Source organism: Coffea arabica, chromosome 7e (genome assembly GCF_036785885.1).
Source record: "Coffea arabica cultivar ET-39 chromosome 7e, Coffea Arabica ET-39 HiFi, whole genome shotgun sequence".
In the NCBI taxonomy this organism is placed as follows: Eukaryota; Viridiplantae; Streptophyta; class Magnoliopsida; order Gentianales; family Rubiaceae; genus Coffea; species Coffea arabica.
Genome location: NC_092323.1, coordinates 13,564,163 through 13,590,030, shown reverse-complemented (window position 1 = coordinate 13,590,030; position 25,868 = coordinate 13,564,163). Strand labels below are relative to the sequence as shown.

At 33.7% G+C, this 25,868-nt stretch overlaps 2 protein-coding genes and 1 long non-coding RNA gene across 5 annotated transcripts; all 3 read left to right on the top strand.

The window, feature by feature from the left end:
• The first annotated feature begins 5,495 nt into the window (after window positions 1–5,495).
• On the top strand, window positions 5,496–9,584 carry LOC113701628 (uncharacterized). The gene is made up of 3 exons (XM_027222375.2): window positions 5,496–5,913; window positions 7,181–7,932; window positions 8,797–9,584. Exons 1-3 carry the CDS (start codon window positions 5,593–5,595, stop codon window positions 9,323–9,325), a joined length of 1,602 nt encoding a protein of 533 aa, XP_027078176.1. The 5' UTR covers window positions 5,496–5,592; the 3' UTR covers window positions 9,326–9,584.
• A 5,772-nt stretch (window positions 9,585–15,356) lies between these two features.
• LOC113701693 (uncharacterized) lies at window positions 15,357–17,662 on the top strand. Its single transcript, XM_027222458.2, has one exon. The coding sequence runs from the start codon at window positions 15,896–15,898 to the stop codon at window positions 17,342–17,344; it is 1,449 nt and encodes a 482-aa protein (XP_027078259.1). The 5' UTR covers window positions 15,357–15,895; the 3' UTR covers window positions 17,345–17,662.
• A 4,738-nt stretch (window positions 17,663–22,400) lies between these two features.
• Window positions 22,401–25,613, top strand: LOC113701573 (uncharacterized). Of its 3 annotated transcripts, none has more exons than XR_003450937.2 (5): window positions 22,401–22,904; window positions 23,217–23,302; window positions 23,844–23,905; window positions 24,166–24,246; window positions 25,287–25,613. It is a non-coding gene; the product is annotated as an uncharacterized lncRNA (long non-coding RNA). The 3 variants fall into 3 exon arrangements; XR_003450938.2 differs by having other exon boundaries at window positions 22,402–22,868; window positions 23,247–23,302; XR_003450936.2 differs by having other exon boundaries at window positions 22,402–22,904; window positions 23,247–23,302.
• The last annotated feature ends 255 nt before the right edge of the window (window positions 25,614–25,868 follow it).

Here is a 25,868-nt window from a genome sequence, read left to right as displayed (position 1 = left end):
ATATATATATATATATATATATATATATATATGATTAACTCAAAGCTTTGTTTGGATTCAAGAGTTTTTCAAAAATTAATTTTTCAAATACTATTAAAATTTTTAAAAAGTAGTCTAAATTTTTTTAAATCTTTAAAAAATATCCCAAAATATATTCTAAAAACTCTTTTACTCTTAAATATCCCAAAATATTTTCTAAAATATATTATAAAAACTCTTACTCCAAGAACATGTAGTATTTGTTTACATCTTGTGTCATACCACCTCATGCTTACATGAGCATTGAGATCACTCAATCCAATTGAGCGTATTAAAAGCCAGCCGAGTCTGAAGGCGGGAAAGTACCCCATGGATTGGTCCTCGTGGGCCATGACATGGACGATTGACGTGTCATCATTACACAGATTTGTCTCCATCACTTGTGGCTCCCACAGTGTCGTCAATGGGCCCGATGGCCCATTCACCGGCCTACCTCATATGTACGGATGTAATCACGACAAGCACCGACTTGGGCGGGCCTATGATGGTACTCACTACTCGCTAGTCACTGCTCTGTGGGCTCCACCCAAGTTTCCCAGCCCAGTGGCAAGTGGCAACTTGGGGTGAGAAATTTGAAATCTCTAAACTTCGATTAATTGGGTAATAATTGTGTTAATCAGCATGTATTGTCTTAAACCAGATGAATAGGCTCTGAAAGTGAAATGGTTATTGAAACTCCCTTACTTGTAAATAAATAGCAGCTTTTGAGTTTTTTCACCATCTCAATTAGACAAACAATCTTGTCAATCATTCATTGACAAACCATTCCTGTGTTGTTAAATTGTAATTAAAATAAAATAGAAGAAATTTTCATAAAATTGAGTAGAAATTCAACGGCACTATCATTTGTAATCATTAAAGTTCCAATAACAATTTCCTTTGATTTTTTGGATAATCGAATTTACAGGATATATGAGAAAACCAAAAAAAAAATTACTATTTTGGAGTATTATACACGAAACATATCAATAACAGAAATTACATCAAAAATATACTGATATGACACGTATAAAGTACAACAGATCCTATATATCTAAAAAGTTATTAATACTTAAACTGTGAAGCTCCAAACATAGCAAAAGGTTAGATGAAATATTGAAGTTCCAATAACATCTGTGCATGTTTCTAACTACCAGATTTGCTAATTAGCTCCCGATCTCTATGATTTTATTTGTCAGAACTGATTTATTAGATAACTCTTCCTCCCCCATCAGGATAGGAAGCTATTCCTGTAATCAAGGATGAACTTGGAGGAGGCCCATAAACAAACATCAACCTAAGATAATGCAAAACTTGAGCAGCCCATTCTTCCTCCAGGCGGAAAAGAACCATGTAGGCCTATTTCCAAGTGGAAGGCAATGTAAAACTTAAGAAGCCCAATTCTCAAAATAACTCATCGTGGTACAGCATGAAGCCCAATTCCGGGTTCGGAGCTCGTCAGTCATGCAGTCTTTTTCCCTTCATTAACCATCCTCGGTTTCTATCCCTCATCGGCTTTGGGGGGTTGGAAATTTGGGTAGTTAAGTCCCTGGGAGGCTCCAAAAGATACTGACTTTTGGAGTTCTTCTGAGATTAGGTTTATCTGTCAAAATTTTCGTTTCTCAGAAGAAAAAAAAAAAACCATCCTCGGTTTCCATTTGAAAGCCTGTTTAGATTGGCCATTCTCTGAAAATTTTTATGGAAACATGCTCTAATTACATCTGAAACTACTTTTCTATCTTGTGCGGACACGGAACCTTTTTCGAGATGTTGCAAGCAAGTTATGTAAAATTCGGATCCTATGTAGGATCGATTTTAGTTTCACAGAATCGGATCGTAGAATCGGATCATACGACCGTAAGATCCCACCAAAAACTCCCAAATTAACTAAATTAATTAATTTAAAGTTCATATACAGTTTTGTACAACTTAAAAAAAATCAAATAAGTAAATTATTTATAAACATATAGTATTTTTTACCTATAGTTTGACAAGAAATAAAACAACAGAGCCCCAAAATGAGAAGAAAAGGTCCGAGCGCCTTGTCTAATTAGAAATAAGAATACAACTCATCTTAACACTTGATAGTAAATGCATTTAGTACACATATATAGCTGATAGGTCTAATTAAAAGAAACAATCAAATTAGGGGTTATAGGTAATCGCGGTTGTTTTCGTTGAGCGACTTCTTTTGCTGAAAATTCCTTGAGCATTGACAAGGATACAAAGACAATAGAGAATTAGAAATGGGAGATTGGCAAAATTTTGTGAAATTTTATTGAAATCTAAATGGGGAAAAATTTGGAATGGAGATTGGGAATAACCAAAGAAGATTTCTCTCTCATCGTCCTTTGTGATTTTGTCTCTTTTTGTTGCATTCATTTGTTCCCAAATCCTTTTTTGTTGTTCCTTTTGTTTTTGAGACAAAAATTGTTGCAAATTTATAATTAAAGAATCTAATTCTTTGATAAGTTACAAACCTATTCAAAATGTTCCATTTAGTTTCAAAATTTAGCCTCACATTTACAAAATTCTCAAAAATTCGTAGGATCACAATGGGATCGTATGATCCTACATACGATCTCACGGTCCCATGAACGATTCTAACGATCCTATGTATATTAAGGCAATTTTCGATTCTATACACAATCCGGATCGATTTTGCTGATCTGAATCGTAAGATTGTACAATCCTACAATCCGGATTGCAATGTTAACAACCATGGTTGCAAGCACCTCGGCAAGCTATCCTGCCAGCAACAAAGAACAAGGTTACAATCCAGAGATGTACCCCGTTGTAACTCTGATAATTAAATTAGTAACTAGAGCCAAAGAAGAATTTGAGAATGAGTAAGTAGGAGGTTATGGAGCAATTTGTCTTACCTTCAAAAGAGAGAATGGAGGGGTATTTATAGGAGGGGAAACGGTATGACCTGTTGTTGTTGTCCTAAACCACTATGTGAGTCGATCAATCCCCGAGGGGTAGTTAGTGTTGGAAATGGCAGTTGACGGCCATGATTTGGTCAAAAAATTTGTGCGGCTCAGATCACATCTTATAACTCGATTTTCACGCCGTGTATGGGACCCACAAAAATTTTTTCTAAAGTTACGTCGTGTGCAAAGAAAGTTATACCGTATGCAACCAAAGTTACGCACAGTAAAAAATGCACACAACCCCTTGTCCGTTAGTGTCATATAGGCAGGTAAAAAAATCATATCAAACAACTTTTGTCCCATCAATTTTGTCATGTCATATCTCGACTGTTGAGAGTTTGAACTTTCCGAACTTCAAGAGAGAGAGAGAGAGCCATAGGAAAAACTCTTTGACAACATGGAGTTGAGGAGAGTTTTTTGAAATCCCATATATTTCACATACAACAAATCTTAGAAAATGCTACATTATTATATTGTTAATTATCTATTTTCAACACATAATTCAAACAAATGTAAGAGACTTATGGTTCATAACACCAAAAATTTCCGTTGCACTTGGCCCTTAATGCACTCACCTAAAATTTCGATCAAAATAAAACCTCAGTGTATTAACCATCCCCCCCCCCACCTCCCCTTTCCCAAATCCTCTACTAACCCCAATCCGCTATAAAACCCCTCCCCTACTATTGACTCTTCTTCTCCAAATACCAATAGTAAAGTTAGCAATCCTTTTGCATTCAACTCGTGCTGTGCTTCACCAATCTAGCTAAATCCTTTAGCGATTTAATTTTAATTTTTTTAAAAAACTAACACTTCATTTTAGAAAAAAGGAAATAGAAAGATTCGAGATTCATGAAAAAGGTCTAAATTTTGAGAAATCTATAAACGAGGTATAGATTACTCTTCACAAATTATAATAATTAGTAAATATTACATGACAAAATAACCTTATTACGAATGTAAGATTTATCAAATGGAAATGCGCATTTGATGAATATAATTGTACACATTGATTAATATAAATGTACTTTCGAACGTGTACACTTAAATTGACATATGTACACATGTGTACACTTGAATGTTTGAGTGCACACTTATGATGTACGTACACTAATGATGTATGCACATAGAAACCTAAAGATAATTTCATGATTTTGCTTACAACACAAATATATATACACAAATACAAAACTAGAATGTTTAAATTAAAAAATATTTAATTAACAAAAAATATATAATTGTGTGCAATTATATATATATGGGTTAAAATCTATTTTTTAATAATTAACAAATAGTACCCAATCCACCATTCACAAATTTCTTCAAAACTTACCTCCTTCTTATGAATTTGTAATGTTTTGACATCCTTTTTCCAAAATTTCCCTTTAATTTAGCCGCCGCTCTTCCCACTGGCGGGACCCGAAAGTACTGGGATCAAAGGAAAGTGGGCAAATTGATCTAATAATTAGGACCAGAATGTGCCTCTAGCCCCACAGCCTCTTCATTCAATTCGGATAGTCCTAAAATCGTGGCAGCGACAGCAAATTCTGATTCGTCTAAACTCTTAGGCAACGTTTGGATCCAAGGAAAGGAAGGGAAAGGAATGGATACTAAAAAACAAAAACCAAAAAAAAAAGATAGGAAAGGAGAGTAGAGGAATGTGGATTACATCCATCTTTTTTCGATTAAGTCTGGAAGAAAAACAAAGAAAATACTGAATTTTAGTTTGAATTGAAGAAGAAAAAAAGGAAAAGAAAAGATCACATGTTAATTTACTGAAAAAGATGGGAAAATGATCTTTTTAAAAAATTTAAAATTATTTCAATTAATTTAGTTTTGTTTTCCTCCATTTTTGCTCACCTTTAATGCCTAGTTAGGGAGTTCAGGTTTCAAAGGAATAGAAAAGAAAGGAAGGAAAATGTGACCTTTTCTCCGTTTGGAACATTTAAGTGAGACGGAAAAGAAAAGAAATGAACGGATCTTGAACTTGAAGGGAAGCCAAGCTAACAGTGCAAAATTTTTTCTGACCAAAACGGGCGGAAAGCGAAGGAAAAGTGATGGAAGCTTACAAATTTTTTTCAAATTGCCCATTTTATCCTCTCAAAGGTATTGAATAAAATTTTATTGACATATATATCCAAAATCAATTCATTTCTTTCTAGAACTCTCAAACAACATTAAAATTTCTTTTCTTCTTTTCTTATCCTTTCTTTTCTCTTGTAACTTAACCTTTCTTTTCTTTTCTTTTCTTTTCTATCCTCAACTCACAAACTAGCTATTAAGCAAAAACAATAATTCAATAAAACTCCCTTTCTCTTCCTATCCTTTTCTTTCCCTCATTAAAAATCAATCCAAACAATAAAAAATCAAATTCCTCAAATTGCTCTCTTTTCCTTTCCCTCGCATTGACTCAGTCCAAATGGTGCCTTACTTTGGGAGTAGATTTCTAATCCTAGTCATCATCCTGTGGGACCCACTCCTCCCCTAAGGCCATACAAATCTCCCCAACTGTTAGCATCTTCCGACAAAACCCCCATGCTCAAGTCTAACAAACGTAAGACTAGCTTTCAAGAATCCTCAGATCTCCTCCGTCCGAGTCAACGCCCCGTACCATCCCGACTTCTTGGAAATCAATCAAACCATGACGATGGGGTTGTTCAAAAGAGTAAAAGGCATAAAATCAGAAACATTCACACTTATTCTAGTGAATCTTGCAGGAATAATGGAAAGAGCTGATGAATCTTTACTCCCAGGAGTATATAACGAAGTTGGGGCTGCTTTGCATACTGACCCAACTGGACTGGGATCATTAACGCTCTTTAGATCCATTGTTCAGTCTGCTTGCTACCCGCTTGCCACCTACTTGGCCGTCCGCCATAACCGAACCCACGTCATTGCTCTCGGGGCTTTTCTCTGGGCTGCCGCCACTTTTCTAGTTGGCTGCTCTTCCACATTTGTTCAGGTGGCTACTAAACTCTTGAGTGTTGTGATTTATGTGTATTTGGTTGTTTGATGATGGTTCTGTGTGTTTTTAGTGTTATTAGTTTGTGGGTCGTGGTTAATTTCTTCCAAGTGAATCATAATATTATATTCAAAGCAAAAAATGTCTCTCATGGAGAGGCCAGAATATAATGAGTTCAGAGGTAAACTGAAAAGGGTCCTGTAGAATGGCCTTGATTTTGCTCTTTTTTTTTTTTATCACAGATGAACTGTGTATTAGAGGAAATGAATTGATACGGGTATTGCTTGATTTGAACTACCTGTGTTCTTTCATTAGTTGTATTGTGATAGTTGCATAAGTTTAATTAATAAGTGCAACCCAAGATTGCGAGGAAAAATAGGCCTTGTTTCGAAAAGTTCATTGGTGCAAGCACCATCAACTTCGGTGGAAAAAATGAATCCAAACAAATTCTGACAAATCATCTATAGTGGGACATAGTGTTTCACAACAGAGGGTACGACAAATGATTCATAAGAAGGGTGAATTGTCAGAATATGATTGAATTGTATCTCTTGACTGACATGTCACATTATTAAGGTATTTGCGTCATAAATCTCCTGGTTGAAATGCATCTACTTTGCTTGCTTGCTAATTGATGAAGTTCATATTACAACAGTGGAAGGTAAAAATGTGTATAAAATAACCGTGTTTGATTTACCAGAGTTAGTGGTAAAAGCAAGGTGTAGGAATAAAAAGTAAAGCTTGGGGGTGTAAGCATCACCAATGTGTGAGCTTTTCTTTAGAACCAACTGGAGTTAGTGTTTCAAGTTCTGTTATATCAAGGTTCTGTTATATTAAGTCCTGGAGCTACTCGTTTAAGTTTAAAGAAACTAGACATCTCCACTCACAGCTGATCAATATTATCTATCGCACATTCAAGTGTTTTGTGATAATGTATATCATTTCAATGCCAGTTGTATTAACACCACCTGTGAATGTTCCTGGAAAAAAAAATTAAACGCTTGAGTATGAACCATAAATTTTAGAGACAAACTAACACCAGTAAAGAATTCATAAAAGACAAATAGGAAAGAGTTATCAAACTTTTGCGGTTAGTCCTAGTTTTAATGATGCCAATCAGGAGTCATGCATGCTCTTGCAACCTAGGTTTATATGTGTAAATTTTTATCATTTTGCAGAACTTAACTACTGACTTTTTGTGCCGAAAATAGCGTTCTCTTTTGTGCAATACGCCATACTTAATACTTTATCATCTCATCTTTGTTAGCTTGCAGTTTCAAGAGGTCTGAATGGCATAGGACTTGCCATAGTTTTACCTGCTATTCAGTCCCTTGTTGCTGACTCAACTGATGAAACCAACCGCGGTACAGCTTTTGGCTGGTTACAACTGACTGGAAACTTTGGCTCCATCATTGGTGGACTTCTATCAGTGCTGATGGCCTCTACATCATTCATGGGAATCCCTGGCTGGAGAATAGCTTTTTATCTAGTTGGATTGCTGAGTATTGTAGTTGGTATTTTAGTTGGCCTCTTTGCCAAAGATCCCCACTATTTTGACTGCAATGGGAATGCAAAAGAACAAGCCCCTCATAAACCCTTTCGCTCTGAGATTAAGGACCTCATTAAAGAAGCAAAAGCTGTCATAAGTATACCATCCTTCCAAATATTGATCGCTCAGGGCGTCTCTGGTTCATTTCCTTGGTCGAGTCTTTCATTTGCCCCAATGTGGTTAGAGCTTATTGGCTTTTCCCACAAGACAACAGCATTCCTTTGGACACTGTTCTCTGTGGCTGGATCATTGGGGGCATTATTTGGTGGAAAGATGGGGGATGTACTCGCCCAACGGTTACCCAATACTGGGAGAATTATGCTTTCACAAATAAGTGCTGGTTCAGGTATTCCTTTAGCAGCAATTTTGCTTCTGGCATTGCCAGATGATCCTTCTTCAGCACTATCACACGGCCTCGTTTTGTTCATCATGGGATTAATGATGAGTTGGAATGCTCCAGCAACAAACAAGTATGTTCTTAGGAGATCTCTCAGTATTTTACTTGAGAATGATTACATGTTGTCCTTTTTCTTTTAAGCTTTAAAATGGCATAAGATTGAGCCCCCTACTTGGCACCATCTTTTGGTGGATGGGACTGTATAAGAGTCAGGCATCTCCTACATTAAGTAAAGAAAGTTTAAATCTGTAAAATTTTCCTCTAAAGAATTTAAGACAATTATAACTTGTTTGCCAGAAAACATATCAGAGTGTGACCATAGTCATCTGATAGGGCGACAGGAAAATTAAATCTAACCGAATTGTGACTCTGTTGGACAGTGAGAGCTTATGCTTTAGATATAAGAATTGATTGTCTATAGGAAATGTGTAAGAAAAACATATTATTATTTCACTAGTTAATTGGAGATACTGCACACTGAAGTTCCTTTGGGCATTAAAGTCCTTGTCTTGGGTTACTATCCCAGACCTATTCCTTAATTCTGTTGCAAGGAGAAGGTAAGTTAGGTTTCTTAATAGTGTGATAGTGTCCAATTAGATATCTTCTGAAAATCCAGTCAACTACATTTAATATCTTTTGTAAGAGTCTTTATTTGATAATTCTCCTTGAGGTTTGATTTTGCTCGCTTATATATGCACACATGCAATTATGTCCTCACCAAAGAAGGAATGCCAGAAAAGAGAAGGTTCAGTGAATTGAAGATGCTTCAAACTAGCTTATACAATATGTTCTGCTTCCTGTACGGGGAATAACAAGCTGGTAGTGAATGCATTTAGTTACTTCTGGATGTATGATTGTTTCAAGGGTGTGTGATGCACTTTGTTAATAGTTTCCCTATTTCATCTGCTACAAAAGTTCACTCTTGAATTGTGTGCAGTCCTATATTTGCTGAGATAGTCCCTGAGAGAGCTCGAACTAGCATCTATGCATTAGATCGATCATTTGAGTCCATTCTAGCATCATTTGCTCCTCCTATTGTTGGGATTTTGGCTCAGCATGTTTATGGTTACAAGCCATTTCCAAAGGGATCAACAAATTCCGAAGAAATTGAAACGGATAGAGAGAATGCTGCAGCACTTGCGAAGGCCCTTTACACAGCGATAGGGATTCCAATGGCAATCTGTAGTTCTATCTATTCCTTTCTCTATTGTACATATCCAAGAGACAGGGACAGAGCAAGAATGCAAGCACTGATTGAAGCAGAGATGCAACAGATAGATACAGATACACACCCTCAGGAAGAAGAATACAGTCAACCTTTTGTTTTGCAGTCTGATGAACTCCAGGCAAAGAAAAGCAGTGTAATTGACATAGATCATGAATCCTATGAAGGCCTCGAGTTTGATGAGAATGATGAGAAGAGGCTTCTTTCACATCAGGCTTTCTCTAATAAGAGCAAATCATAGGAGTCACAGATTTTTGCTAATTTTCTTCCATTTTACTGAGGCAGCTCTGGATGGAATTCATCAAAATACACACTCCTTCTCAATAGTAAATCAGTCTCGACAAAAAGAGGAGCTTGGTAATCATCATGTCATGCTTTTAATTTTTCTCATAAAACTTTGATTTTACTGTCAGAGGTGCATTGCAACCAAAAAAAAAACACTTTAATTTAACTCATGTAAGTGCGAATATTGAACATTTAGTTTATTTTAATGTAGAAAATTAGCATATCAAGACATTTTTTTGCTTGACAATGTCAGTAATGTTTATATAACATGTCTTAGGTTGGTTTATTTCCTGAAAAAATGACTGAATATACTTGCAAGAAAGTTCAAATTGTTCACTATATATGGCACATATATGACGGTTACTATGATTATCTTCACCGTATAGAATTGACTTGTACCACATGAAGAGAATGCCTGCTTTATGCAATTTTCAGACATGTAGATCAAGATTGTACCTTGTTACTTTCTATAACTAGTTGATCATGGCTTAAGCTGAAAACTATTTCTAGCTACTCATTTTTGCTTCTAACATCCGTCTTTTTAGTCCATTTGAACTGAAAAAGATTGATTATGACAAGCAATGCTAAGGCATTTTTGAGCTACTTCTAACTTTTTAAAAATTGTAAAGGAACAAACTTTCAGTTTCTGAACAGCTCTCCTAATAATAAATTTTTAAGATCAACTTAGAGAAAATAAAACAACATCAGAAGAATCCCTGCAGATTCTAGTTGGTTTATGGACATGGGATCAGTTGAGTCAATTTTTTCCTAACCATGCCAGGATGTTTTATGCACTTCTTTTTTTTTTTTTTTGGTCTAAACTTTGCACTTACAAGCCCTTCATCATTGAGTCTAAATCCTCTTTGTACCTACAAAGAGGAGTCCTTTACTTTGCTGCAATTGCAGCCTTATTAGCTGATCCTAATACACGTAATTGTTAGAGAAGGGAAAATTTGTAGATCCAACAATTATCAATTATGCATGGCTTTGATAAAGGCCTCTGTAAAGCTTGTCACCCTATTCCTTTCTCCATCTTCAGTCTTTCCAGATTGTTTCATGTGCACATCTTTGTGATACACAAATGCATTCACAAGACAGGGCAAAATAGCCCCACCCATTCAACTTTGTGGCTTTAGGAAGGTGTTTTGGTCGGTTTATTCTTGTGGTGTTTATATGGGCTCACACTAACAAATTAATACTACACATCAATCTTTTTTTTTTTTTTATAACATCTCTCAATGACTGTTTCTTGTATTGTCCTCTCAAGAACTATCTATAATTTGCATGCATATGATCGTTAGTCTTTCATTTCCTGATTAAGTTAATGAAACTCAAAAGAGAAAAAGAAAATTTTCCACACTTGGTGAATTAATAATGGGAAGCGAGATCTAGGATTATGGCAGCCTTGAAGCTCCATGTGATATGCTGGCCAAAGTGTATAAAATGCAAGGTCAAACATCAGTCTGTGACTGGGGAGGTAATGTTTCACATTTGGATCATGAATTGGATTTTTTTTTTCTTCTTCATTTATTTATGTATATGTCACATTTCGTCTTCACATGGATGAAGAACAAAACAGAAGCTACAAGTTTCTGAAATAGCTAATCAAAGCTTCAAGGAAAGAAAATATTCAAAAGAGAGCATCCTTGAAGAAAGATAACATGAGGCATGATCATGTGCATGGGGATTCAAGTTTGTTAGGACTTATTATTGAATTTAATTATTCAGAAAATGGACAATTATTAACTAGATGACTTGTCAATGTAATTAATTTTGGCTTTCTTTCATGTGTCCCAAAATGTAAAAGAATAGGTCTTTTTCAAAGTTTTAGTAAGTTGTAATGCTTGCACTGCCTATAAAATATTATAAAAATAAATTGTTGGCATCACTATATATTGTTCACACTGCTGAACCTAGACCACAATATCTTGCCATTTTGCTTTTCCTCCACACAGTTGGGGAGTTGGGTGTTAAGCAAATATGTGTGTATGTGTGTGTGTCTATATATATATATATATATATATATATATATATATAATCCCAATAAAAAGGAAAAAAAGATTGTATTAAATACCAGCAGCCGTCAAATTTTACATCATGCTTCCCTTGACCATCCTCCTGTGTCCATCCCCATGCCATCACCTACACTCACATTCGACAGAACAATGAAGGAAAATTTGCATACATATGTAGTTAAGGTAGATTGTTGTGTTCCAGTTTTGATGTAGGTTCATTCAAAGGTTTTACCAATTATAAAAATTAAAAATAAAAATAGAAAAATTTCCGCATTCACTTTTACCAATTATGCTCCAATAATGAAAATTCTGAACCTAGGTGTTGTCGAGGAAAAAGTTTTTCACATGGCTTTTACTAGGAACTGAACTAAAAGTTTCCATATTCCTATATGCTTCACATAAGATATGCTAGCATCTTGGCAAAATCCAACAATCGGAAGATGATTTCAAACATTTTCTAGTTCTCAGTGGGACTAGCTCATAATTTGATGGGGCTCCAAATTGTCGGTTATAATGGGTGGAAGGTCTTAAAATCACACACCCCCCACCCTTTCTCTCTCAAATTATGACAAAATCAGTGAACTTCATTCACTAATTGGATACTCCAAAATTTCCACATTATCCAACATCAAAACCCCATATTAAAATCACATAAATGAGGGATCCAATCTGCCAAGAAAATAAATAAATAAAAAGGATCCAATGAAGCACGTGGGGTCCAATTTGGCAACATGTCTTATATCCTAAATGCTTCAGCAATTTTCTACTCCACAGTAGCCATTTTTTTCTTCATTTAATTAAGATACAATTTTGGACTTCTGTTGTGTATGGAATTAACGTGCCTTGGCTTCTTCTGGGGCATGGATTCAGGACCCAGCATTTAAGATTCCAGTTGATAAGGGTCTTCAAAACTATCAAGAATCATGTATTTTGGATAGATTTCCTTCGGCTAATAATCAAATTTTCAGGGAAAACCTACAAGTACCTTGTTGTCAACTAGTTTTATTAGATTAGTCACTTAAGTGCTGGACATCTTTCAATTTTATGCCTCATGTTTTGGTTTAGCTCAATTTTTTTTTCACTGAGGAGTATTCCAGTCTTTCGATCAGACTAATCCCCTAAAACTGTTTAACTCAATTGATTCTTGGTATTTCTAAATGACAGAACTGGATAAAGCACCTAATGTAGCATATTGATTGAAACAAATATGGACAAAATATGCAAAATATAGAAAAGCCACAGTATGTAAAAATCATAAAAAAAAAAAAAAAAAAAGCTGTGAAGGACTCAAATGGAATTGAGTCCAAAACATCATTGACCAAAAATGTCAAATTTGAAACATTATCAGCCCAAACATATAAAGGTGAACGAGTTGCAATTTGTCCATTATAATTAGGCAGATAATTCGTTTATTACTAGACATTTCGTTCGATTGTACGTTCATCTCGTTTACAAATTCATTTTGCATACTAGGGTTACATGCCGAGTAAAACTTTTATGTCTCGAATAATTGAAGAAGTATTTTGGGATATTGCTTCCAACAAAATTTTCTTGATTTATTATCGATAGGCTAACAAAATTTCACAAAGGTTATTTGTTTAATAATCACTAACGAGAACAGTCATTAATCAAACGCAGAATTAAATATTTATTCTACTACTATACACACCATTTTCATGTACCTTAAGGTTCTAGGTGTTAAAATTTTTTTTTTTTAAAAAAATAAAATTGAAAAAAGCGTCCATATACGAGGGAACACAAATGTTGGTATTGAACTATAGATTAAAGTGTTGTGTTTTTTAACTAGTGATTCAATGGCTCGTTAGAAAAATCTTTTCTTACTTCATTTTAATTGATTCGAAAATTGTCTGAACAAAAGCTAGGTTACCATCCAAATTGCTGGTCCAAATCTGGAATTTGACTATTACTTAACTGTCAAATAGCTAACCACATAAGCCAGCAATGTTAAGGCCCCAAAACCAGTTGGGCATGTTCTCAAAGTAGAAAAAAAGGAAAATGAAGAATATTTACAGAAAAATCCACTCAAGGTTGATCCAGATCAAATTGGCAAGCAGGAATGTCAAAAAAGTACGACTTGGTTGCAAGGAAGTCAACTATTTCAATTTCCAACTATTTGTCTCCTGCAAGAGCTAGCATGATTTCAATAGTGAGAATGTTTACTATTTCAGTATGTAGTTATTCTAAAGATTTTCCTATATATTGCGCTGTTTTATGATACAATCTCTCCTTTTCTATTTCTTCAATTCTTCCTCTTTTTCTCATTTTGGTTACTAAATATTATTGACTTGATAAAGATTTTTGTTCTTCAAAACTTTTTTTAAAACCAAAAGGGCAGACGAAAGGGATTTGTCTTTTATGATCATTTCTATAGCTACCTAATATTATTGTTTGGATTGACCATTATTTCCCTAATTTTATTTGTTTACATTATCGTTACAATTTCCCATACAACTTTTTATCTTTCCAATTACCTTATCTCACATACATCACATCACAAAAAGTGCTACAGTAAAAATATCCCAAATAACTTACAATCCAAACAAACTTAAGTTAGACCGAAACGAGGAGGAGAAAGGTTGAAGCCTTCCCTAAATTCCGTGGTTGCATTAAAACATGACAGCATTTAGTCAAATGCAGTATGAAGTTGTTGCTGGAATTTAAGTAGTATAAAACATATCCCTGCACGACATTCCATGGCCTCGAAGTCAAATAAAATTTGCCAACTCGAGTCAAAGTTTCATAATTTCCGGGTAGCATTGAAAATTATATACTGCAGTTTATACTTTACAAGTTCTTGAATTCTATAATTTAGTTGGCACATTGCTTGGAAAGAATGCGAATCTCTTTAACGTTCCAACTTGGCAGGATGAGTGAAACTTCTTCCCTTATTTCCCTGCATCTTTTCTTGCTAGGATGGTTTCCGTTGCATTTTCAGTATGAGTATAGCTTTGGTTTGGTCCAACAAATGTGTACATGATTGGAACAATGTAGCATATGCTCGGCTGATATGACACCGTTTGGATTGCTATTTTCAGAAGTTTAGAAAGAAAAATATATTGTAGGGATTTAATCTATGTAATGTAAAAAATATGATTGACAAATATGTTCACAGAAATTGTAAAAATTTTTCAGTGTTGCAGAGTATCCGTGTAACTGTTAGATTCAGCATTATACACACTCAAATTATGATTTTATTGTGATGTACTCCAATTAATTCACCCGAGTCCCTGAATTTAGTTAGTTTACAGAGAGAGAGAAAGAGAGAGGCGTTTTGAGTTTATACGAGAAAAAGAAAGAAACCCTTGATGTACTTATATTAGTTAGTTGTAAAGGGAGAACAGCATTTTAACTACTTAACTAAATCCAGGAACATTAATGACGTTTTATCCAGTGCATTTTAGGTTGACTCAAGTACATCGCAGGAAATTAATAATAGTTCGAGAATGTATAACACTGGAAATTGATTGTTTGGGAGCTTTTTGCAACCTAAAAAATTTCAAGGGGCATTTGCAATTAACCGCAATTTTAATGGCAATTCATGATCCGGACTACCAATAATAGATCAATCAAAAGCAGTGTATTGCACTCTTGGAAAAAGTGGAATACACAGCTGGCAAAGCCTAAAATTGACTAGTTGGATAAATTGCTGAATTTATTGGACTCTGATGTTTACTGGTTCATTTTCTCTTTTATTTTGACCTATGGCAGATATCATAGGTTGGATTCCAATTCCATTCATTCTTAGGAAAGTCAGTACCAATAATTTAAAGGAGAATTAAATGAATTTCCTCCATCAAATTCTTGAAATCAAATTATGGTTTTGCTCTCATCATTATCACTGATGACCATGAGGTCATTTTCAAGCACTGGATCTTGATTGCGAAACATCCCAGATTTTTTTTACACAAAACTAATCATTCAATACTCGCATTCATCACCCTCACCACTTCAAAATTCCAACTAGTTTACTCAGCAGCAGTAGACCTTGCTTACCTCCCATCCAACCGATTCATTACTCGAATAGTTAATACTCCACTACTAGTAGTAATGTGTCAAATTGCTCCAAGACCAGACCACCGTCAGTCAGTGTGTGCTGTATGTGTTTTTATTAGGCTGAGAATTGAGGTAAAACCGCGTAGGAACACAATAGCCTGTCTTCTTGTGGCACCATGTGACTGATCTGAGACCATCTGATCTCATTCTCATCTCCTCTTCTTCTTGTAGTTTCGCATTAAAGTCTTCCCCTTTTCTTCAGTTCATCAGAGTCATCACTCCTTTTCACACTCTTGCAACTTCACTAGTCACAACTATAAATCCCCACATTATTAATGTTTCTCACCCTTCTCTCTTCCTCCTTTAACTCTCTCCCATCTCCATAAAAATCTTGATTTTTCTGAGGCTTCAAAATCTTGAGAAGCCTGATTGGGTTGGAAAGATCTTTTGGTAAACAGCAGGGCAGGCACATAGATTTCAGTACTACTGCTATACACATGGCTCCACTACAAGATTCCAGTCCCAAAAAGGTACTTGTACTTTGTCTTGCCTTGGTTTTTGTGAGTTCAGTATCCATTTGTGCCTATAGTACTGAAGTACAAGCAGAGAAAAATGAGTTGTTCTTTGGGAGGAGAAGAATGCTTGAGCTACAAGATGAAGATGAGCAGCCAATTATCAAGAAGAAAAGCTCTGCAACAACAGCAACTACTACTACTCTGTTGTCCACCAAAGGTAAAAACCAGACCAAATTAGCCAAGGCTACCACAAGCAGCTCATCCAAGAACCAAACCAAGCTCATCAAAACTGGCTCTGTTGCTGCCAAAAACCAGACCAAGCTCCTTGAATTCCCATCTGAATCAACCAAGAAGAGCAACAAGACCATGCTCATCAAGCCTGTATCAGATTCTTCTACTCTTGGAGAAAAAAATCCCACCATCAAAATCCCAGTCAAGAAGCTCAACTCCACTTCTTCAAAATCCTCAAATTCAACCAAAACCAGCACATTTTTTTCCAAGAAATCCTCAGATCTAACCACGACAAGCTCATCCAAGAATAAAACAGCTAAAGCCACAACTACTACCTCAAAAGATTCCAAAACCCTCTTGGATAAGAATCTCAGGAATGAGCCCAAGTCCAAATCCAAGACCACCACCACTTCAGATACAGAAAAGCCTTCAGGCACAAAACCCAAGTCAGAAAAGTCACCAAAACAAACCTTACCAAGGTGGATTGATCAAGATGATGATGATGACTTGGTTTCTGGATTCAGAGATTTACCATCCAAATTTCAGGAAACATTGATACCAGATTTGGAGAGGATATCCAAAACCTCCAAAGTTTACTTGAACAAAGCCAATAAAGAAATCACTAGAGGGTTCAAACCAATAGTTGGTAACAAATATGCGCCAACTATAGCTTCATTTACCTCATTTGCCTTCCTTCTGATCCCTCTAATTCTTGTCTCTCTCATTTTCAACAAATTCAAAGCCTATTTTTCTCTTCAAAAAATTTTAATTTTCATCCAAATTTATATGTCCATATACTTCTCAATTTTGTGCCTCTCTTCATTGGTCACTGGCCTTGAACCGTTGAGGTTTTTCTATGCCACTTCCCAGTCCACCTATGTGTGTTTACAGGTGCTTCAAACACTTGGTTATGTGTTGTACCTGCTGCTGCTTTTGATGTACTTGATCTTAGTTTTCTCTACTGAGACTGGGCTGGCTACAAAGCTGTTGGGCTTGGGTCAAACTTTCGTTGGCTTTGCCATTGGGCTGCATTATTACATGATGGTGTTTCACAGGGCTGTGCTGCATCAGCCGCCCAAGACTACTTGGAAGGTCCATGCAGTTTACGCCACGTGTTTTCTCCTGATTTGTCTGTTAACTAGGGCTGATCGGAGGAAGAAAGCTTACTTAGAAGGTGGGGCAGAGGGAAAGTTGAGTTAATACATTTTCTTAATCGTGTCCTATCGTCCAGATGAGAACTGTATTTTGGGTAATCTGTAAGAATTCGTAAAAGTGATCCCGTGGTTCCGAAGTCATATCTTGACCTATGGAGATGATCGGAATCAAATTCAGTTGAATTTTATAATTCAACAAAAAAATACATTTTCTTAGTTAAATTTTTAGTTTCACTTTTTTATTTTTTTCTTATGCCTATAAGTGTACTTAAGAAAGAAGCGAAGAAAAAGAATTCGCTTTTTTTTCACAATTGTAATTTATTAAGATTTGTCAATAAAGAGTTGCAATTACCATTTTCTTTTCCTTTATGTATGCTCCTTAACTCTTAATTGCTCTATTATACATTTATTGTCCTTGTCTATATATATATATATTTTTTGCGGATGAAGCATATTTGGCTTCTTGTTATTCAATAATCGGGTCTACGAGGATTTTAGTATTAGGAAATCCTAGCGACTCCTTTCTGTTTTTCTTGGTAGTAAAATCCTAGGGGGCGTTTGGTAAAGGGTATCGAATTAAAGTAACGGAATAAACTCCATAGTTGGTGTTTGGTTCACCTGTATGGGAATTGAAATTTTGGAATGATTTCTAAAAATTTGGCATTCCTCCATTCTTTAGTAAAAGGGTAGGTTGTGTCCAAAATCCAAGTGTGATTCCAAAATCTTATAATTACATAATATTTAGTATAATTAATATTTATATATATTATATATTTATATTTATATTTATATTATATATTTATATTATAATATATACATATATATAATATATTATAATTATAATATTTTATTATAATATTAGTATATTATATAAATATATTATAATTATTTAGTTAAATATAATTATATTTATATAATATATATTATAAATTTATAAATTTATTAATATATTACAAATTTATTAATATTATATAATAATATATTTATAATATATATGTATATTTATAAATGTATATTATATGTGCATATAATTATAATATATACATGTATATAATATTAATAAATTATATAATTATATTTATATTTATTATTTTAAATATAATAATAACTATATCTAATATTAATATGCATTATATTTATATAAAATATTAGTACAATTAATATTTATATATTATATAATTATAATTATATATTTATATTATAACATTTGTATAATTATAATTAATTATAATTATAATATTTAATTTAATTAGTTACAAACTTATAATAATGATATTATTATATTATATAATTATATATTATAATTATTTAGTTAAATATAATTATACCTATATAATATATATTATAAATTTATGAATGTTATATAATAATATATTTATAATATATATGTATATTTATAAATGTATATTATATGTGCATATAATTATAATATATACATGTATGTAATATTAATAAGTTATATAATTATAATTATTATTATTATTTTAAATATAATAATAACTATATTTAATATGTAATATATATTATATTTATATAAAATATTATTATAATTAATATTTGTATATATTATATAATTATAATTATATATTTATATTATAACATTTGCATATTTATATTTAATTATATATATAATATTTAATTTAATTAGTTACAAACTTATAATAATAATATTATTAGTTATATGTATTATATAAAGTATATTAATTTATATAATATAATTAATATTATCAATTATACTAATAATTGTACATGTTTACTAATGGAAATTATTAATTAGTTAGACTAAATTTACTAATACATTTATACTAATATATTTAATTAGTGAAAATTTCTTATATCCCATTTACAAGAGCCAATAACTATCGTTTACGATGTGATTTATAATATATTTATTATATTCCATTTCGAAAGAGTCGACGAACCAAACATCAACTATAGTAATGATACACATTCCAAATACTTGAACCAAACAAATGTATTGGAATGAATGACCTCATTCCAAACTCAGGATATCCGATTTCGATTCCGATTCCGAGTCTGATGTGCGAACCAAACGCCACCCTAGTTACTTTAAAGTTTAAACCCTTTTGAGAGAAATCCATTTTGTTCTTTTGTCATTCCTTAGTGATGTAGCTAATTGTACATTAACTATGAATATGAAATGGTTTGTTTAAAGGTTGCTCAATAGGTCTCGTTAACATACTTATTTTACATCAAATTTACAATTTAAATGCATGCGCCCATAATTATTGTCCTCTTGTTTTTAAAAACTTCATACTTACTAATATTTTATCATCCCATTTGCATTTAAAGAATTGTATAATTTAATTTTACTTTCTTAAACAATAACACCTGAAACACATCTTTGTCCTTGTCCGATAAAGCCCCGTGAAATATAATACAACAAGTACTTAGTTCCAAACAGGTATGACAAGAATAAATTGAGTCTTCTCTAGTTTTGGTACTTTTAAAAATTGTAAAATATAGCTCATTGAAATGCATTGTGCTCTTTTTTTGCTTTCAAAGTTCAAACTTCGGATCAAGTGGATGGAACCAATTCTTATTGGTTCCTTTTTCATCAACCATGCAATATTATTCTTTTTTAAGAAGAGATTTTAGTAATAAACATGTCGAAATCGTCCAGCACCAATTGACATACAATGAAATTTAAAAATGCATAAGATAATAGGATTGAAAAATAAATCAAATTAATCAATAGTCGAATCGAATTTAGATTTTAAGAGTTTGTTCGAATTTAGTTCATCAATTAGTCAAGTCAAATTTAAATAATATTTTATGTTTGGTAATTTTTAAATTCAATAAAAATTTCGTTCAAATTCAATTTGCCAAATAAATAAGTCAAACTCGAATAAAATTTCAAATTTATCTAAAATAATCAAACAAATTTGAACACTAGACTCATTTACACCTTTGTAACAAGAGTTAATATTTTGCTATTTCTAGTAGCAAACCAACAACACCCTGAGCTGGAGAACAACCAGTAGACGGCTAGACCATATATATATTTTTGTTAATACTACTTCCATTGAAGAAAAAAAAATCGCCCTATATAAAGGGAATTAATTTAGGAGCGCATTTTACTAGAAAAATTTTGTCGTCTGGCATTAAGGTATCCGAGGTTAATTTTAATACGCTAAAAATTTAAGGCTACCGACAACTCTGTTGAGGTGTCGGTGGGATATATTGGGAAAAGGCCTTAGGAAAACGCGACTCTCACTATACCGCTGAACGGGTTTTCATATCAACCGACACATGTTTTGCTATTAACGGAAACACGGATTTGTTTGAATAGTGAAATTATCCCAAATAATATATATTTTCTCAACTTATTTTTTTATCTCACATACATCACATCACAAAAAGTATTACAGTAATTATTCCAAATAATATTTCAAATAATACTCTATCCAAACAAATCCACTGGCTTTGTTTGAATATCAAATTTTTTCAAATAATATTTCGCTTGCATTATAAACACATTTTCTAATCCATCTTTTTATATTTCTAATCACCTTTTTATCTCACATATATCACATCATTAAAAGTGTTACAATAATTATTCTAAATAATATTTCAAATAATACTCTATCCAAACAAACCCACTACTATTGTCTATTCACGCAAAAAATGAAAAAGAAAAAGAAAACATAATTGAGATTTGTTTTGATTAAAAAAATATTTATTTACCCAAAACAATTGAAAAGAAATAAAAATGTTACTGGGACTTGAAAATAAAGTTTAATTTGTATGATCTACTGTTGATTGAATCTTGTTCGTTAGAAATGACAAGTAATCAAGCAATTTTGTTTTATATTGTTCCTAGTGTATAGTTACTTTCTTTTGTTTATTGATTTAATATCAAACAGCACAAAATGATCTTTTGCCCTTTTGGCATATCGGTGGTACAAGCAACAGTTTGAGATTGTGGCAATTGCTAGGCAACAATTGTTTCAGGAAAAAACAAGAAAGGAATTTTTTATTAAATGATTTAAAATAACGTAAAATGATAAATCGTAACCAAAATTATCAAAAAATGCAATTGTAATAGAAATCCTCAATTCTTCTTTTATTTTTCAATCCTTGCAAAATCCAAAATACAAATTAGACGTGATAATGAGGACAAAATTATAAAGGTGTAGAATTGTTAACTTAATTTTCAGCCAAAAAAATGAAGAAAGAAATTTAAAAAAAGGGGTACTCTAATCATTTGGTAGCAAAAATAACAACTCTACCACAAAAATGGTTATTCGCTGTTCAATCTAACATAGTTTAAGCTACAATTGTTGCTTCTACAATAACTGGTTTTTTATGGAACAAAATTTGTGGATTAAATAAGAAGTTTAACTTTCTTAATTGCTATAATCTCTTCATATAATCATACCAAATAAGAAGGGAAAAAATATAGATACTATAAAATTATAAAAAGGCTACTTCGCGATCCAATTTATCAGTTTTGGGCCTTAGGATTATCGCGTCCTTTCTTGGGCTCAACCGAAATACATATATATATATATATATTGTCCAGTCGCTTGAAACTGAAGTGCTGTCTTTCAATGGGCCAATGAAATGTGCTCATGCATTGTGTCACTGTCCAATCCAATATCATGACAAAACAGCTTCAGAAGTTGACGAGAAATTTTCATTGGACTTTTTTTTTTTTTTTTTGAGAATCCAAATAAGAGGAATGATTAGCATGCATGAATAAAGGGCTTGAAGCCTTGAATAGTCAGGGGAATGGTTTCGAGAGCCAGTGTCTTAACACCATGCTTATTAACCATATAGACTAAGGGCGGAGCCACGGGATCCACGTCGGACGTGGTCGTCCTCCGCGTGGCGAGAGGGCATTGGCTTCTTGATGACGTGGAACGACGTGATTGGTGCTAACTTTTTCCCCTTAGCCTTTCCTTCCGTTTGTTGATGTGGTGGCCCGGTTCCTGGTCAAACAGTCACGCGGTTGTTTTGTAAATCGTAATGTCTTGTCTTCTTCTCTTTGTTGGGCTGGGAGGTTTGTTGATATTACGGTTTTAGCCCTTAGGTCTGCAGCTATTTACATCCCGACCTTTTATTGTATTTTTGAGTTCCTTTGTTCTTTGAGGGGTGTGTTAGTAATGTAATGTTTTGTCACATCCAGTCTGCTTAGCCAGGAGTTCAGCCTCTGCAGTTCTGCTGAAACGAGCAACTCCTCCACCAAGTCTACCCATTTCAGTTCCAGACGTCCTCACTGGGAGATTGGTGGCGCGTTTGGTCGCCTTCACTTCATCTTCAATTCTTCTCTTCTATTCCCCTTCGTTTCTTGCTTCTTCCTCTGTTGTCAGAGAGCAGGTGAGCTGAGGAGAGTGGTTGTACCTTTGCGGAGCACCGATTGGGATTGGTGGCGAGTTTGGCTTCGTTGCACATAATTTTTTTTCCCCTCGCCTTTTCTTCCGTTTGTTTGGTGCTGTTTTGCTGGCGAGCTTTTCACTGGAGGTCAGCAAACTGCTCCACCAAATCCACCCACTCCAGACGTCCGTCTCTTTTCCGGGGTCAGCCTGATTGTACTCATCAAAGCGGTTGCTTCTCCGACCTCATTTCTTCCTAATTCATGTGTCAGTGGTTACTTTTTTTCGGTGCCTTTTTCTCCTCCTTTCTTGCCATTTGCCTTTCATGTGGTTGCCCGATTGTCGTACACTTTTGTATTCCCATCTACTCTCTCTGTCTCAGTCTCCCTCCAACTTCAAACGACACTCTTCCTCTCTCGCTGTCCCTCTCTCAAACGATGACTAGATCTATCATTTCACCAACATGTTTTTCTTTCTTTTTTTTTCTTTGTTAATCAACAAAAAGAAGAAAACAAAGAAGCCATTTTGATTTTTTTTTGTTTAATTTTTGCTTCTTTCTTTGTTTTCTTGAATTTGCAGTTACTCACAATCACATTTTGCTTCTCATAGATTGAGGACAATGGACTGAAAGTCGACGAGAAGGAGAAAAAGAATCAACTTTCCAGGTTGTGCTATTTTCTTTAATTTATTTTTCAGTCTTTTTCCCAATTTTATCTAGATAGGGCCTTCAAATTTTTGTAAGAAAAGTTTTTGATTTCTGATCTCTTGTTTAGTACTTTAGTTTTGCTACTATTAACGATCTCATTTCTACTATATATTGGATAGATAGGGATCTCGTTTTTCTTCTAATAAATTGAGGGAAAAATGGAAGAAAAGTCGACGGGAAGAAGAAAAAAATATTTAACTTTTCAAGGTTTGAATTTTTCTGTAGTTTATTTTCCAACCATTTTTCTAATTTTACGCTATACTGGACCTTCAAGTTTCTGCTTCCTTCTTTTTTTTTTTGGCTTTTTTATTGAAGATTAAAGGTTTTAATTTCTTGTTTAGTTATTTAGTTTTGTTGCTGCTAATAGTCTTATCTTGTTTTTATGTCATATTTTGATTTCTATTTAGTAGATTGAGGAAAAACGCAAGGAAAATTCACAAGAAGAGATAGATTTAGCTTTTTAGATTGTGACCCTTTTTCCCCCCCAATAATCTTTGCAGATCACCTAAAATTCAGCTTTCAAGTTATATTCTATTCTTTGGTTTCCACAAAGTAGCTACAGGTATTATTTCTTCGTTTTGCCTTTTATCTTTACTACTGCCTTCTTAACACAGATGGTTATGCATATGAGTTATTCGTGGTACTGGGAGATCCAGTTTGAACTGTGCTTGGAATAGATGTCTTTTGTCATTACTTTTCCATTGCAGTAGTGGTGACTCTGCTATTACGTATTTCGAATTATTTTTTAAAATTTCCGACCAAGTTGTGGATTTGGACTATTTTGTGATTATTGTGGTTGATTTTATAAGTGGCATTTTTCAGGGTAGCTGAGTTGAAGGCTGAAAGATTTAGGATTGCTGTTACAGCTGAAGCTCAGAGCATTTTTTATGCTCTGTCCAAAACGTAAGTTTTTATGTTTGTCATTTCTTTATTGTTGTTTCTTGATCTTTTATTACCGGTTTGACTTTCTCAATATGATTTTTCAATATATTTTATGAATTTTTTCCTTTCCTCTTGTATTGGTTGAAAATATTAGTTCTTTGCAGTCTTGACTTATTATTTCTATTTTGTGATAAACAAGTTCTGGTAATGCTAGCGTTGTTATGACATCCAATTGTTGGCAAAAAGCAGATTTTTGCATGAACTAGATGGTATGTTATTTTAAGAATTAACTATGGTTATACACTTTCTGGTGTCTATCGTCATAAAGAAATCTTTACTAATCAAAATAATTGTTTCCAGTAAAAGATCATAGATGTTGAGTAGATAGTATTGCTTCCATTTAAAGGTACTATCAGGTTTGAGATTCTTAATTTCATAAAGTTCATTGGGCTATTCGAATAGCTTAGCCTTGAGCATCAGATGCATCAAACAACTCCATTTCAGAAGTAGTGTTAGATGTAGAATTGGAGAGCAAAATTGCTAAACAATCTTATTCTTGTGCGGAATCTCCTTTTTAATTCTTCAAGTGCCATTGTGCACTATATGAATGTTGTACGCAAAACAAATCCATCCATGTTGTCTAAATTCATGAGAAGACTTGACATATTTCTTCTTGCTGCCTTCTTGCCAACACCACTAAGGGAGACGTTAGAAGATAGTTAAGGCCTTTTTTAGTGAAGCTAAAAGAAAAGAGTCAAAAATATATACTAATATAATAGCTGTTACATGATTCTAGAAAATACAGCATTTAAACTAAGATCATGTGTACGAAATATTATCAGTTTATTTTGCCATGGGAGATTATTATATTGGGGAACATAGCAACCTTACTGACAAAACAAGGGAGAGTTGTTACCTATGAGAGTTCTGAGGTTGATTACGCATTGATTCCATTTTCACACGTGAGCTGGAGCTATGAATCACCAGCAGGAGAAGTTTGTTAGGTTGGTTGAGCCTTATCTCATTTACTTCTAGTTCTATGATTTTTCTTATTTCTCCAGGTAGCAGTTTTCGTACTGGTTGGTTTCTTCTTGGTTATGACTTCTCAAAGAGGTAAAGAATCAATAGGAGGCAGGAGAGCGTTAGAAGAAGTCGTCTGCTGCAGTCAGGCTATCTCGAGCTACTGTGTTCAGCATTATAACTTCATACTTTTTGGATGATCTTTTAAGCGTTCATCAACTGAACTTCCACAACTTAAACATTCAAGATGAAAACTAAACTTGTTTACATTTCATATTTACAATGCTTGTATAATTACAGCTTCTTTCATGTACTACTAATTTTTCCCTCAAATTCCTGTATAATATAGCTCCATTTTATGATGCTAATTTTCATTCTCGCCAATATTACTAACTAAACATTAACTGGGCATATATACCACCGCGCAAAGCTTTGCGCGGTGTTGCCACCTAGTTGGATCATGAGTCATTATCCTCAGGTGGTTGAATATTTTTTAAGGTTTCTAGTGCATCATGTGAATAGAGATAAATAGTGGTCCATTATTGGATCTGGTCAATTCTCTAAGGCATTATTAGGGCCTCTTATCTGTATTTAGGAGATGACTATAAATGAACTGTAGTTCC

Bases quoted from the DNA above. Each gene is read 5' to 3' on its own strand.
- LOC113701693 (XM_027222458.2), top strand. From the start codon at position 15,896: ATGGCTCCACTACAAGATTCCAGTCCCAAAAAGGTACTTGTACTTTGT.
- LOC113701628 (XM_027222375.2), top strand. From the start codon at position 5,593: ATGACGATGGGGTTGTTCAAAAGAGTAAAAGGCATAAAATCAGAAACA. The intron at 5,914-7,180 runs GTGGCTACTAAA...CATCTTTGTTAG, and splicing joins GCTCTTCCACATTTGTTCAG to CTTGCAGTTTCAAGAGGTCT. The intron at 7,933-8,796 runs GTATGTTCTTAG...AATTGTGTGCAG, and splicing joins AATGCTCCAGCAACAAACAA to TCCTATATTTGCTGAGATAG.